Source organism: Sorex araneus, chromosome 5 (genome assembly GCF_027595985.1).
Source record: "Sorex araneus isolate mSorAra2 chromosome 5, mSorAra2.pri, whole genome shotgun sequence".
Taxonomy (NCBI): Eukaryota; Metazoa; Chordata; class Mammalia; order Eulipotyphla; family Soricidae; genus Sorex; species Sorex araneus.
In genome coordinates, this window is record NC_073306.1 from 98,257,733 (window position 1) to 98,272,429 (window position 14,697).

At 41.0% G+C, this 14,697-nt stretch overlaps 1 protein-coding gene across 16 annotated transcripts in view; it reads left to right on the plus strand.

Annotated features, from left to right (window-relative positions):
- The window catches only part of NCOR1 (nuclear receptor corepressor 1), a 208,997-nt gene that overhangs the window by 61,505 nt on the left and 132,795 nt on the right, over positions 1-14,697 (plus strand). For all 16 annotated transcript variants that reach the window (XM_055137996.1, XM_055137997.1, XM_055137986.1 and 13 more), the window contains exon 5: positions 981-1,163. In XM_055137996.1, coding sequence (XP_054993971.1) covers positions 981-1,163 — 183 coding nt within the window. The remainder of the gene's footprint in view (positions 1-980; positions 1,164-14,697) is intronic.

Genomic DNA, 14,697 nt, shown 5'->3' on the forward strand with positions numbered 1-14,697 from the left:
ACTTGTTTAATTCCTCATTGATCCTTGGAAAACCTAAAGCATTTTGATAGGAATTTGTTTTTACGTCGTACTTAGTAAGTTGGATCGGTACACTTTTTTTTTTTTTTTTTTTTTGGTTTTTGGGTCACACCTGGCGATGCACAGGGGTTACTCCTGGCTCTGCACTCAGGAATTACTCCTGGCGGTGCTCAGGGGACCATATGGGATGCTGGGATTTGAACCCGGGTCGGCCGCGTGCAAGGCAAACGCCCTACCCGCTATGCTATCACTCCAGCCCCTCGGTACACTTTTTTTGGTGGGGGGTCACGCCTGGTGATGCACTGGGGTCACTTCTGGGTCTGCACTCAAGAACTACCCCTGGTGGTGCTCAGGGGACCATATGGGATGCTGGAAATGGAACCTGGGTCAGCCACGTGCAAGACAAACGCTCCACCCGCTGTGCTCTTGCCCCAATTCCTGATACACAATTTTTACCTGGAATTTATTCTGTATTTCAGCTTATGTGATTCAGAATCATTGCAAGAAATGGTTGAGAAATTGGTATCTTTTTACCATGATTTCATTATTGCTATCCCAGAAATTGTCTACTAATATTATTATTAATTAGAGGTTGATCAGTTACTGAGCCAAATCATTCTGTAAGGATTTTGGATCTTCAAAAATAGTAAAAAAATATATAAACATCATTATAGTTTATGGGAGTTTATATATATAGTTTATAGTTTATGAGAATCTCTACTATGGGTTATATGGAAAAAGCATACATGACTAGTTTTTTTTCTGAGGTGATTTTTTTTCCATTCAGAAATTCTTGTTGCTAATGTTGATTATTTGGGGGGAATAAATTGTTCTTTTATTTAAAAATAATTTAAAAATAATTTCTATTTTTGAGGCTTCATAGTTTATAATACCATTGAAGTTGTTGTTTTACTGTTACAGAGCTACTGTAACAGAGTTATTTTTGGTTTTCTCTTTTGAAGGACCCAGCATTTGTAGGGAAGCATGAAGCCCCATCTTCTCCAGTCTCTGGGCAGCCATGTGGAGATGATCAAAATGCCTCACCTTCAAAACTTTCAAAGGAAGAGTTAATACAGAGTATGGATCGTGTAGATCGAGAAATTGCAAAAGTAGAACAACAGATCTTTAAGCTGAAAAAGAAACAAGTAAGTGTTTGATTTTACTTTTTAATATAGCCTAAGAATATATTTTGTTTTGCTTTTTTTCTTAGAGAGGACAATGTTGCCATGGATAAAAGCAGTCATTTTGTGATTTGCTTGTTTTTAATTTTTGCTACTTCTTTTGTGGGGAGTGGTGGGAGAGGAGTTTGGCCACACCCAGATGTGCTCAGAAGTGACCCTAGCTTGGAGGACCATATATGTGGTGAAGATTCAAATTAGGGTGGGTTGCATGTCATACATACTATCTCTCTTACAATACTTACAACTACATGCATTCTTTATTCTCTGTGTAGACAATTTACTATTAGTTTCTTTAATTGGATTGCTTGATTTTAAATAGCAGAACTTGTTTGTCCAAATATTTTCTTTCAGTTTTTTTTTTTTTTTTTAAGCTTTTTGGGTCACACCTGGCGATACACGTAGCTTTGTCTTTTTGCTCTCTTGGGAGTGAGGGGGGATGTTTTTTAAACTGGATGTTAAAAAAGTTCACAAGCCATGATGTAACTATTTTGAGGGCCACATTTTCCAGTGATAAGGGACTACCTCTGCTTGCAAAGCATGTACTGAGTGCTGTGAGCTATTTTTCTGTTCCACAGTTCCCCCTTTGAAAGTATAAATCAGTGGCTTTCAATGTAATCATAATGTATATGGAGAGATAGTAGAGGTGAAAGCACTTGCCATGTATAGAGCTGCAACAATCACCAAGTACCGCTTGAAATCACCCCTGAGCAGAGCCAAGGTTGGTCCCTGGTACTCTCATGTAACTTCCCCACCCCAAATTACATATAGCTCTTACCACTGTTCCAGTACCTTTTTATCATTTGAGAAAGAAATCCTATATCTATTAGAAGATATTTTCCTCATCTCACCCCCTCCACCCCACCCCCAGCAGTCTCTGGATTTATTTATTTTGTATGGACTTTAAGATAAAGGAAGTAAGACAAAGACTTTTGTATCTAGCTGCTTTCATTTAGTCCATTTTCAAGATACATGTCATATTGTGTATCACTGTCACTGTCATCCTGTTGCTTATTGATTTGTTCGAGCGGGCACCAATAACGTCTCCATTGTGAAACTTGTTTGTTACTGTTTTTGCATGTTGAATATGCCATGGGTAGCTTTCCAGGCTCTGCTGTGCGGGCAAGATACTCTCAGTAGCTTGCCGGGCTCTCCGAGAGGGGTAGAGGAATTGAACCCTGGTTGGCCGCGTGCAAGACAAATGCCCTACTGCTGTGCTATCGCTCCAGCCCATATTGTTTATAAGCATTCTTCATTTTTATGGCTAAATAAAATTCCATTACATGAATATATTATGCTTTGTTGGTTTACTGATGGACATTTGTATTTAATTTACTTCATTAGAAATATTTTATTTAATAACCATGATTTGCAATGTTATTGATAGTTGAGTTTTACAATATTTCAACACTAATCTCATCACCAGTGTCAACATCTCTACACCAGTGTTCCTATACTCCATCCTCTTGCCCCCGCCCCCTCCAATCTCTCTGCCTGCCACCTTGATAGTCACATTACAGAGTTTGGTGGTTGCAGCTTAGATCTCCTGTTTTCAGGTTTTGAGTCTATGTTTTGCATATATGGCTATAACTGCTTTCCTACATCACCAGTATAATGAAGCCTCAATCCCTGTTCCCCCATTACTTCCCCTTGATTTCTTTCCTTCTCTGTCCTTCTCTTCAAACTTTGGGTGATCTAGGCATCCTCCCTTTCCTACATTATCTCAGTCAGTATATTCTGTATAGCAGATGAGTGAGATCATCCTACATTTGCCTTTCTTCTGACTTACTTTACTCAACACAATATCTTCCAGTTCCAACAAGGTTTTACTACAATGAATTATACTACTATGTCATCTATGTGTTGGTTTTAGTATAGACATATTCTTTTTTTAGTTCTCTTCGATATGTGTATGTGTAACACTGTCATCCCATTGTTCATCAATTTGTTCGAGCTGGCACCAGTCTCTCTATTGTGAGACTACTTGTTACTATTTTTGGCATATCGAATATGACATGGGTAGCTTGCCAGGCTCTGCTGATGTGTATGTGTGTGTATATATACATACACACGTGGGATTGTACATACAATATTCGTGTATCTAAACACATGCATATATATGTGTGTGTATATATGTATGTATACACACAAACATATATACACACACTCGTGACAATACTTAGGGGACCATATGGGATGCTGAGTATCAAACTGAGGTCAGCTATGTCGTAAGGCAAGCGCCTTAAGTGCTATGTTATCTCTCCAGCTCCACTTTAATTTTTTGAGGAACTGCTAAAGTACTTTGCATAGTGCTTGCACAATTTTGCATTCCCACCAAGAGTCTATGAGTGTTTTATATCCTTGTCAACATTTCTGTTTGTTTGTTTTTTTTTTTCTTTTTGTGTCACACCTGGTGATGCACAGGAGTTACTCCTAGCTTTGCACTCAGGAATTACTCCTGGCGGTGCTCGGGGACCATATGGGATGCTGGGAATTGACCCCAGGTTGACCACGTACAAGACAAACGCCCTACCTGCTGTGCTATTGCTCCAGCCCCAACATAGCTTTTTAAAAAAATTATATTTTATTTATTGTGATGTATAAGACTGACAGTGGTAGAGTTGAATGCATACACTGTTCCAGCAGCATATCCTCACCAGAGTATCTGTTCCCTTCCTCCATTGTTCAGGGTCTGTCCACTCAGTCTCCCTCTGCCATCTCCCTATCATATCAGCTCAGTTCTAAAATCAGTTTACATATTTTGTTGCTTTGGGTTGTTTGTTATCTGTGCTTCTTTATATCCCACAAAGGAGAAAGGTCATTCTGTATCTGACCCTCTCCTCTGGTTAACTTCATTCCGCGTGTTGGTGGAAATTCTGACAGGTCCAGCTTTTTTGGAAAACAGTATGGAATTCTTTCAAAAACTAGAAATTGATCTTCCATATGACCCTGCAGTACCACTTCCAGGAATATATCCTGAGGGTGCAAAAAAGCACAGTAGAAATGACATTTGCACTTGCAGCACTGTTCACAATAGCCAGAATCTGGAAACAACCTGGGTACCCGAGAACAGAGGACTGGTTAAAGAAACTTTGGAACATCTACACAATGGAATACTATGCAGCTGTTAGGAGAGATGAAGTCATGAAATTTGCTTATAAGTGGATTGTCATGGAGAGTATCATGCCAAGTGAAATGAGTCGGAAGCGAGGGACAGACATAGAATGACCACACTCATTTGTGGAATATAAAATAACATAATATGAGACTAACACCCAAGGACAGTAGAGACAAGGACCAAGAATATTGCTCCATAGTTGGAAGACTGTTTCATAAGCTGAAGGAGAAGGTAGCTGGGAGAGGGGATCACTAAGTCAATGATGGTTGGAGAAATTGTTCGGGATGGGAGATGTGTGCTGAAAGTAGATAATGGACCAAATGTGATAGCCTATCACTATCTATATTGCAAACCATAATGCCCAAAGTAGAGAGAGTATGGGAGAAATTGTATGCTATAAAGGCAGGGGGAGGATTAAAAGGGGGGTGTAGTATTGGGAACATTGGTTGTAGAGAATCTGCACTGGTGGAGGGATGAGTGTTCAATCATTGTATGACTGAAACTCAAACATGAAAGTAACTATCTCACAATGATTCAATTAAAAAACAAAAAACTTCATTCAGTGTAATAACCTCCCATTCCATCTATGTAGCAGCAGATTGCATGATTTCATTTTTTCTTCCAGTCAAGTAGTATTCTATCGGGAGCGATAGCACAGTGGGTAGGACGTTTGCCTTGCACGTGGCCAACCCGGGTTTGATTCCTCCCCCACTCTCAGAGAGCCCGGCACGCTACTGAGAGTATCTCACCCTCACAGCAGAGCCTGGCAAGCTGTCCGTGGCGTATTTGGTATGCCAAAAACAGTGACAACAAATCTCACAATGGAGACTTTACTGGTGCGCACGCGAGCAAATTGAAGAGCAACGGGATGACAGTGATACAGTGATAGATACCATATTTTGTTTTTGCTTTTTGTTGTTTAGGGATCACATCTAGAGGTGCTCAGGGCTTACTCTTGGCTTTTGAGCTCAGGGATTACACCTGGTGGTGACCAGGGAGTCATATATGGTGCCAGGGATTGAACCTGGGTAGGCTGTGTGAAGGCAGATATCTTACCCACTGTACTATCTCTCCGGATCCTCTGCCATAGTTTTGGGTGTGTTTGGTTTTTTAATCCAATTATCTGTTTTTACACATTTGGGTTGAACTTTTTTTTTTTAATAGCCATCTTAGGAAATTTTTTTGTTTTTCTGTTTTTTGCCCATGTAATTTAGTCATGAGCTTTACCACTGATCCACATTCTCATTCTAGTAAATGAGAAGTGGTATCTTATTGTGGTTTTCCTTTGAATTTCCTTAATGACTAATGATATTGAGCAACTTTTTTATGTGTTTGTTAGTTAGTTGTATATAGTTAAATCTCGAGATAATGTGTGTTCAGTCCCAGGTCTCAACAGTAAAGCGAATATTGCTGTAGTGCAAGTTATCAGCTTTTTGGTTTCTCAGTGCATAGAAGAGTTAAGTTTATGTTGTAGTATAGTAAGTGTGTAGTAACTTACTATACTACAGTAATCACGATCACGATCACAAAATCCCGTTAATCATCGATTTCTCGAGCAGGCTCATTCGTCCTTTCCCTGAGATCTTAGAAGTCTCTCTCGACTCGGCCCTCCCAATGGAGGATGTCCCAATGTAGGCTCTTTCAGGGTTAGGGGAATGGGATCCAGCTTGTTACTGGATTTAGCATATGAATACACCATGGGAAGCTTTCCCATGTGGGCAGGAAACTCTCAGAAGCTTGCCAGTTTCTCCCAGAGGGAGAAGTAGGCTACAAAAATCGCGTGGCCTCAAAGTGGCCACACACTTCTGGGAGCTCGCTTTAAAGTCTCTGGATGTTGGCCGTTGATGGGATTACACACACCTGGGTTCCTCTGCTGGTACCTTCATGCATGATGCCCGTCTGAACGTGTGGAGAGGGGCCTCGAGCATAGCCGTGGCTAGATTCCGGTGGTCTTCGGCTGCCAGGAGCTCCTCTCAGGGCAGGGAGGGAAGCTGGAGCCCATCCCCTCCAAGGGGCCCTGGGGAAGACAGCAAGGCATGCGGGCAAGAGACTCTCTGCATTGCTCTCTTCTGGGAGCTCGCTTTTAAGTCTCTGGATGTTGGCCGTTGATGGGATTACACACCTGGGTTCCTCTGCTGGTACTTTCATACATGAGGCCCATCCAAACGTGTGGAGAGGGGTCTCCAGCATGGCTGTAGCTAGGTTCCGGTTACTGTTCCAAATCTAAACAGTAATACAAAATTTAATAGTATTTTATTGGTAAAAATATTACCATAATCTGAGTCTTAAGAGGATCATCATCTTTTTGCTCATAGGGTGTCTTACGGAAAATGTATTACTAATTAGGCTTGCCTCTATCTTCCAGAGTAATTTCTTTCTCTTGTATTTTTGTATTCTTGTATTTACACCTGCCTTAGGGGCAGTACAGGATTGTGTTCATGTGTCATGCCTGGCTCTGTGTTCAGCGCTTAGAGATTATACAAGGCATCCAGTAGTGTTAGGGGAACCATATGTAGTGACAGGATTTGAATTAGGGTCACAGCTGCAGCTGTATACTAGCCAAACACCTTTGCCTTCTTCTGTCTCCTTGGCCCCAAGTTATTCCCTCTGCCCCCTACTACTTATTCAATTATTTATTGGCAGCTGGGATATAGAAAGGTGATTAAAATGTGGTCAGATGGAGCTGGAGCAGTAGTACAGCAGGTAGCGTGTTTGCCTTGCATGTTGCCAACCCAGGTTTGATCTCTAGCATTCCATATGGTCGATGAAGCCCACCAGGAGTGATCCCTGAGTACAGAGCCAGGAATAAGGCTTGGGCACTGTTGGGTGTCGCCCCCCAAACAAAAACCACACACACACACACACACACACACACACACACACACACACACACACACACACACACACACACACACAGGTGAGTCAGGTGGTTCACAGCAGTCAAAAGAGTTTTAGGAAACCAAGTGAGATTGTTTCCAGCCTGGGAAGATGTGTGTTGGGCCTATGGCAGGTTAGGGAAAGGGATAGAGATGAAAACACAAGACGTAGGAGCTGGAGTGATAGTACAGAATAGGGTTCTTGCCTTGCTTGAGAGTGACCCAGGTTCAGTTCCCTGCACTCCGTAGAATCCCCTACGCCTCACCAGTAGTGATCCTGGAACTCAGATTTGGGAGTAAGCCCTCAGCTCTGCCAGGTGTGGCCACAAAAAAATGAACAAAATAGGAAGAAAAAAAACCCCGAGACTGTATCAAAGATTATTAAGGATACTTAATATAGATTATTATTTGTCTCTCCCTTTCCTCTCCCCGCATCTTTGAACTTACTTAATTTTCCTATTGTGCCAGGACTGTTTAGTGGACTCTTTCTGGAAGTTTGCTCTAATATTTTCTATAGGCCTAAGTCCTTTGTATTATATGGTATTATAGGTTTATTCCCTGCCCCGCCTCGTCCTTCTCCAGGATTCTTCACCTTTTGATTTTGGTGTTGATGGTTTTAAGTTTTTCGTTCTGTTTGGAATTTTGTACTTTTTTTTGGTTTTTTAAGATTTCTTTGCTGGCTATTTGTCTTCAACATTGTCATCCTTTTCAGCAGTTTTTAAGTACTTTGAAATAGTATGAGGGCCGTATTTGGAAGTGCTCAGGAGCTACTCAGATCATTGCTGAAGGATTGCTCCTAGAGCTTTTCATGCAGTTATTAGGGATCAAACCCAGTGCTTCTGCATACAGAGCACATACTCCAGCCGGTTGAACTCTCTCTGGTCCTTTATCAGAAATCTTGCTACCTTTTCCGGGGCAGACATTTTCCAGATATTGTAAGGAATTTCATATTCTCTTTCTCATCATCTTCTGACTCTATATCTTCCTCTGTAGCTTCTTAAGTGTTGTTTGCTAATAGGCACAGATCTGGAAACACTCTCAATGTGGTAAAATAATATAGATGACTTTATTTCAAAATCTCCAAGTGAAAAATTTGGCTATATATTTTCCGAATTACCTATGTTGCTTTAATAGTAACTGCCTTAGTAATTCAGTGATGCTAGTTACTCACTGTACAGTTAATAAACTTCTGTTTTTGTTTAGGTGGCAGACTCCTGGTGGTGCCTGGGGTTACTCCTGGCTCTGTGCTCCAGAGTTGTTCTCAACAGTGCTCAGAGTACCATGTGATAGTACAGTTCCGCATGGCTATTTTGAGTTCAATTCACAGCACCCCTTATAACCCCGTCTCATCATGAGTGATCCATGATCCCAGAGCCAGGAGTGAGCCTGGAGTTTCTAGGGGCCAAACTGTTGGGTATGACCCCTATAAACAAATTTTGGGTCTTCGCAATTTGACTTAGAATGAGGATCAGTTTTTTTCTTTCTCCTCTTGTTTTCCCTGGTTGTGTTCAGGGTTTACTCCTGGCACTGCGCTCAGTAATCTTTCCTAGTGGACTCCTACTGGGGTCAGGGGACCATATGGGATGCCAGGGCAATACTCTCTACTATCTCTTCTGCCTAAGATCAGTAGTTTTAAATACTCAGACTGTAGGCTGTGGAAACAGCTCAAGAGTGCTAGAGTGACAATGCCCAAAAGGAGAGAGAGTGAGGAGGGGGAGGGGGAAAGAAGGGGAAGAAGAGGAAGAAAGGTGCCTACCATAGAGGCGGAGTCGGGGGGGGGGCAGTTTGGAGGGCAGTGGGAATAAAGTGAGACAAAATACTCTGGTTGTTCTAGAGAAAAATTATGCATATTTTTTACTTTTACAAATCATGTCCGTTTTGGGGGAGAGTTTGCCATACTTAGCCATGTGCAAGGTATATTCCTCATTTGATGCTTAGGGATTGCTCTTGGTCCTTGGGGAACTAAAAAATAAAAAGAATAAATGAAAGATGGTCCCAAGGACCAAGGATTGATCCTGGGCCCTCAACATACAAAGCATTTGCTCGGCCTCTTTGAGAGATCTCCCTGGCCATATAAATCATCTATATCTTTTTGTTTGTTTGTTTGTTTGTTTGTTTTTGGTTTTTGGGTCACACCTGGCGATGCACAGGGGTTACTCCTGTGCACTCAGGAATTACTCCTGGAGGTGCTCAGGGTACCATATGGGATGCTGGGATTTGAACCCGGGTCTGCCGCATGCAAGGCAAACGCCCTACCCTCTATGCTATCACTCCAGCCCCTCATCTATATCTTTTTTATATGCAGCTTATCACTTACCATTATGTTGCTTATTTATTTATTTTTTTCTAGTGCTTCTCAGTTTTTGTGTTTGTTTTTGGCCACACCCAGCAATACTCAGGGATTATTCCTGGCTCTGCCCTCAGGAATTACTTCTGGCAGTGCATGGGGAAACCATATGGGATGCTGGGAATTCAATGCAGGTCAGCAGTGTGCATGGCAAGCACGCTACATTCTGGACTATTTCTCCAGCCTCCAGTATTTCTCAATTTTATCTTCCTATTTTAAGAGTCTTTAGGTATATACCAGTTTACTTATTGTGGGTCAGTAAAATCTTTTATTACAAAGATTATATATTATGATCTATCTCTTAAGAACTATTATAAGGTAGGGGGCTGGAGCAATAGCACAGCGGGTAGGGCATTTGCCTTGCACGCGGCAGACCCAGGTTCAATTCCTAGCATCCCATATGGTCCACTGAGCACCGCCAGGGGTAATTCCTGAGTGCAGAGCCAGGAGTAACCCCTGTGCACTGCCGGTTGTGACCCCCCCCCCCCCAAAAAAAAACTATTATAAGGTAATGAAATTCTGTCTCGAAATGATTTTTACTTTAAAGTCTGTTGTACTTGGTAAGAGATGTCATACTTAAATCACATTATTTTCGTACATACTGGTTTATTTATTTTTCTTCTCTTTTAGTGATCTTATATTAAGACATATTTCTTACTTAGTTGTATCAGATTTGTGTTTTATTTGTTCTGATAGATTGTCCAATAGGATAATTTCAAATTTTCTATCATGATTAACGTGATTGCTAATATGTTGATTACTTTTTTTTATATTTTGTTTTTGGGACAACACTTGGAGGTTACTTCTGGGTTTCTCCAGACTGCTGAGGGCTCGTTCTTGGTGGACATAGGGGGTCATGCGGGGGATTGGTGATTGGCTCTTGAAGGTCGGCTGCTTGCAAGCAAATGCCCTAACTGCTGTGCTACCACTCTAGCCCTGTGTTAATTATTTTTAACGAATTTATGGTTTTTTTCTGTTCAGCCTGCCCTTTGTATACAGGTGTTGTTGGTTTTTACCAGTTCTTATTTTGAATTGGCTGTTTGTCTTATTCAGTTATCTCCTGGCCTCCTAGTTTGGACTACATATGACATGCTATTTCTTTGTTTTCAGTGCTTCTCCAGAAATTTTAGATTTTCCCCAGTTTGAAGTCTGAAAGTAATTGGTATAATCTTTTTGAAGGGATAGGTGACTACACCCAGCAGTGCTTGGGGTCAGTTTTCAGGGTACCCTGATTGTCTAGGAACAAACCCAGGGCTCTTCATGCATAGTATGTACTCTAGCCCTTTGATTCATCTTCTAATTTGTATATTATATATATATATATATTTTTTTTTGCTTTTTTGGGTCACACCTGGCGATGCACAGGGGTTACTGCTGGCTCTCCACTCAGGAACCACTCCTGGCGGTGCTCAGGGGACCATATAGGATGCTAGGAATCGAACCCAGGTTGGCCACATGCAAGGCAAACACCCTACCCACTCTGCTATCTCTCCAGCCCTTAATTTGTATAATGTTTTTTAAACTTTTAAGAATTGATTTAGGTACTGTGATTTTTTTTTTTTTTTTTTTTTTTTTTTTTTTTTTTGCTTTTTGCGTCACACCCAGCAATGCACAAGGGTCACTCCTGGCTCATGCACTCAGGAATCACCCCTGGCGGTGCTCAGGGGACCATATGGGATGCTGGGATTTGAACCCGGGTTGGCCGCGTGCAAGGCAAACACCCTACCGGCTGTGCTATCACTCCAGCCCCCAAGGTACTGTGATTTTAATTTGTATAATTTTGTCCATCTTCTTGTATAGAACGAATGTATAGGATTTCTTTTTCTTCTCCTCTTCTTATACTACTATTTGCTTTATTGTTACTATCATGAGTCTGTGGTTGTCATGGTGTCTGAAGGTTGCAGTGTCTGTGTATAGTACTAGAATTACTTGCTTGGCTATATTCCTCTCACAATCTTTGTTGCAGTGCATCAGCAGTCAATACTTGTGACACCAAGAACTGTATTCAGCAATGAAGTGGGATGGTGCTTGCATTCTACTCAAGGCCTCATTCCTGCTTTGCTGCTATGCAGTGTCCCTCATCAAGACTTAAGCTACAACATGTTTTTGTCATATATTTTAGTTTTTTTTTTTCAAACTGCCAAAGACATTATTTTATATGGGCAAAATTTGGCAAATGTCATTATTTGTTCCACATTCCATCATGCAATATAAATCTTATATCTGTGGGTACAAATTTCTGCTTGGAAAATATAATTTAGAATTCCCTTTAGTAAAGATCTATTAGTTCAAATAACTCAGTGTTTGTTTGGCCTTTATGATTTAAATAGCATCTTTTATTTATGCCTATTTAAGAAAAGATTCTTATTACATAATGAGTTTCTTTCAGTATGCTGTCATTGGCCCCATTGTTGCCAGCCCTTAGTCTAATTTTCATTTTTGTAGATAATCTCACTTTTCTTTATGGTTGCTTTCAATATCATTTTCTTTGGTTCTGTGATGTATTTGATGTATTTAAGTGTTTTTAGTATATTTATCATGAGAGTCACTGAATTTTCTGAGTGTGTTAGAACTTTTTATCAGTCATGGAAACTTCTAAGCCTTTTTGTTTCTTTTGTTTTGGGGCTACACTTGGAAGTACTCAGGACTTACTTCTGGCTCTGTGCTTATAGTAAATTCCTTCTCTTTTCAGCTATTTTAATGCAATAAAATGTATCTTCAAATTTTTTTTAAATTAATTTTATTGTGAGCGCATATGCTGCCTGAGCCCATGTGCTGCTTGTGCCATGTGGCCGAGCACATGTGTCGCCCGCATCTCCCCCCTTGAGATGTGTACTTTCATGCTTTCGTGTCCAGTGCTAGGATGTGTGTAGAGCTCTCTCCACCCTTGGAGAAGCCCGAGGTCTCTCTTGAGCGCGTTATTCTTACTATTCTCTCTCCCACTTATCCCTTCCTCCCTCCCTCAGAAATTTCTGAATAAAATCTATTTACTTCAAAAAAAAATTAATTTTATTGTGTGTGTGATAATTGCCACACTTGGTGGTTGTCAGGGCTTTCTTCTGGCTCTGTGCTCATGGATCACTCCTGGTGGAGTTTTGGGGAATTGGGGTGCTGGGATCAAACCTGGGTTGGCTGTTCAAGGCAAGCACCCTACCCCACTATACTATAGCTCTGGCTCTGTTTTTTCTTTTTCAAATTATGTCTTAATTGTTGGAATATTTATTTGCTCATTTTCAGATCTGCTTGGTCATTTTATACACACATGCACACACACACACACACATATATCACTCTTTAAATCACAATGAATTTATGCTGTGTCTGCTGATTTAAGTCTCAGTGGATCTGAGATCTCCCTCCCTCCCTCCCTCCCTCCCTCTCTCCCTCCCTCTTTCCCTCCCTCCTTCCCTCTCTTCCTCCCTCCTTCCCTACTTCTCTCCTTCCTTCCCTCCCTCCCTCCCTTCGTCCCTCCCTCCCTTCCTTCATTTCCCTCCCCTTGTCCCTTTTCCTCCTTTCTTCTTCCCTTCCTTCTTCACCGTCACCTATTTTCATTTTTTTTTTCCTTTTTGGGTCACACCTAGTGGTGCACAGGGGTTACTCTTGGCTCTGCACTCAGGAATTACTCCTGGCGGTGCGCAGGGGATCATATGGGATGCTGGGAATCGAACCCGGGTCGGCCGTATGCAGGGCAAACACCCTACCCACTGTGCTATCTCTCCAGCCCCACCTATTTTCATTTTTAAATTCACAAATAATATTACAAATAGCATCAGTTGATCATATAATTGTATATATTGAGGTAATGAATGTATTATATGTAGCATGTAAACCATTGTAGTAATTTTATTTTATTATTTTTTTTAAGTAAATAGATTTTATTTAAAGGTTTCTGAGGGAAGGAGAAAGGGATAAGTGGGAGAAGGAATAGTAAAAATAACGCGCTCAAGAGAGAATGCGGGCTTCTCTAACGGTGGAGGAAGCACCTACACATAGCCGAGCTCTAGACACAAAAGTATGAAAGCATGAAAGTACACATCTCAAGAGGGGACATGCGGGTGACACATGTGCTCGGGCAACACATGTGCTCGGCCATGTGGGCGCAAGCAGCACATGGGCTCAGGCAGCACATGCGCCCATTGTAGTAATTTTAAACTATATTGTATGATCATTAGGAGCTATAAATATGGGGAATATAGATACTAAGTAAGTAGATATATAAAAGTAGTTTATGTATCTTGATAGATATATCAAGCTTGATAGAAACAGCTTGATAGGTAAATAGCTTGATAGATAGCTTGATAGAAACAACATTATTTTTTTTTTTTTTTTTTTTTTTTTTTTTTGCTTTTTGGGTCATACCTGGCGATGCACAGGGGTTACTCCTGGCTTTGCACTCAGGAATTACCCCTGGCGGTGCTCAGGGGACCATATGGGATGCTGGGATTTGAACCTGGGTCGGCCGCGTGCAAGGCAAACGCCCTACCCGCTGTGCTATTGCTCCAGCCCCGAAACAACATTATTTTTTCATCTTATATTAATTTTAGTAGAAATTATAACTACTTTTATTTTGGGGGGAGCAATATTTGGGTTATGCTGGAGATGCTGAGGAGTTAGTCCTGGCTCTGCACTTAGGAATCACTCCTGGTGGTATTTGGGGGCCATATGGAATGCTGGGGGTCAAATCCTGTCAGCCGCGTGCAAGGCGCCCTGTTGTGCTATTGCTCCATTCCCGACTACATTTATTTTTAAAATCTAACATTATGAAAAAAATTTTTAAAGCTCTTTTTCTAATCGTGGTTTTGTCCAAGGACTTTTTTAGTTCTAAGAGTAAAATATAATTTCCTGAAACTTCTTTGGTATTTCTTTCTACTTACTTTAAAAAGGATTCTGAAAGAAGGCCCTTTGAGGAGGAAATAAAGACATGGACGGAAAACTCATCCTCCCCAAAACAAAAACTCTCACAGTTCCGAATACATTTCTTTAGATTATACAGATGATATTCTGCAAAGATACTTTCAGTTCCAAAGTGGAAGTGGTTCTTTAAAGATTCTTTCTTGGAGGATTTTTATCGTTTTGTTTTGTTGTGATCTGACTTACATGTTTGAGAGTATTGGCTCTCATTCCTTCTTAGTAGTATAGACAATATTTTTCTGTAAGATT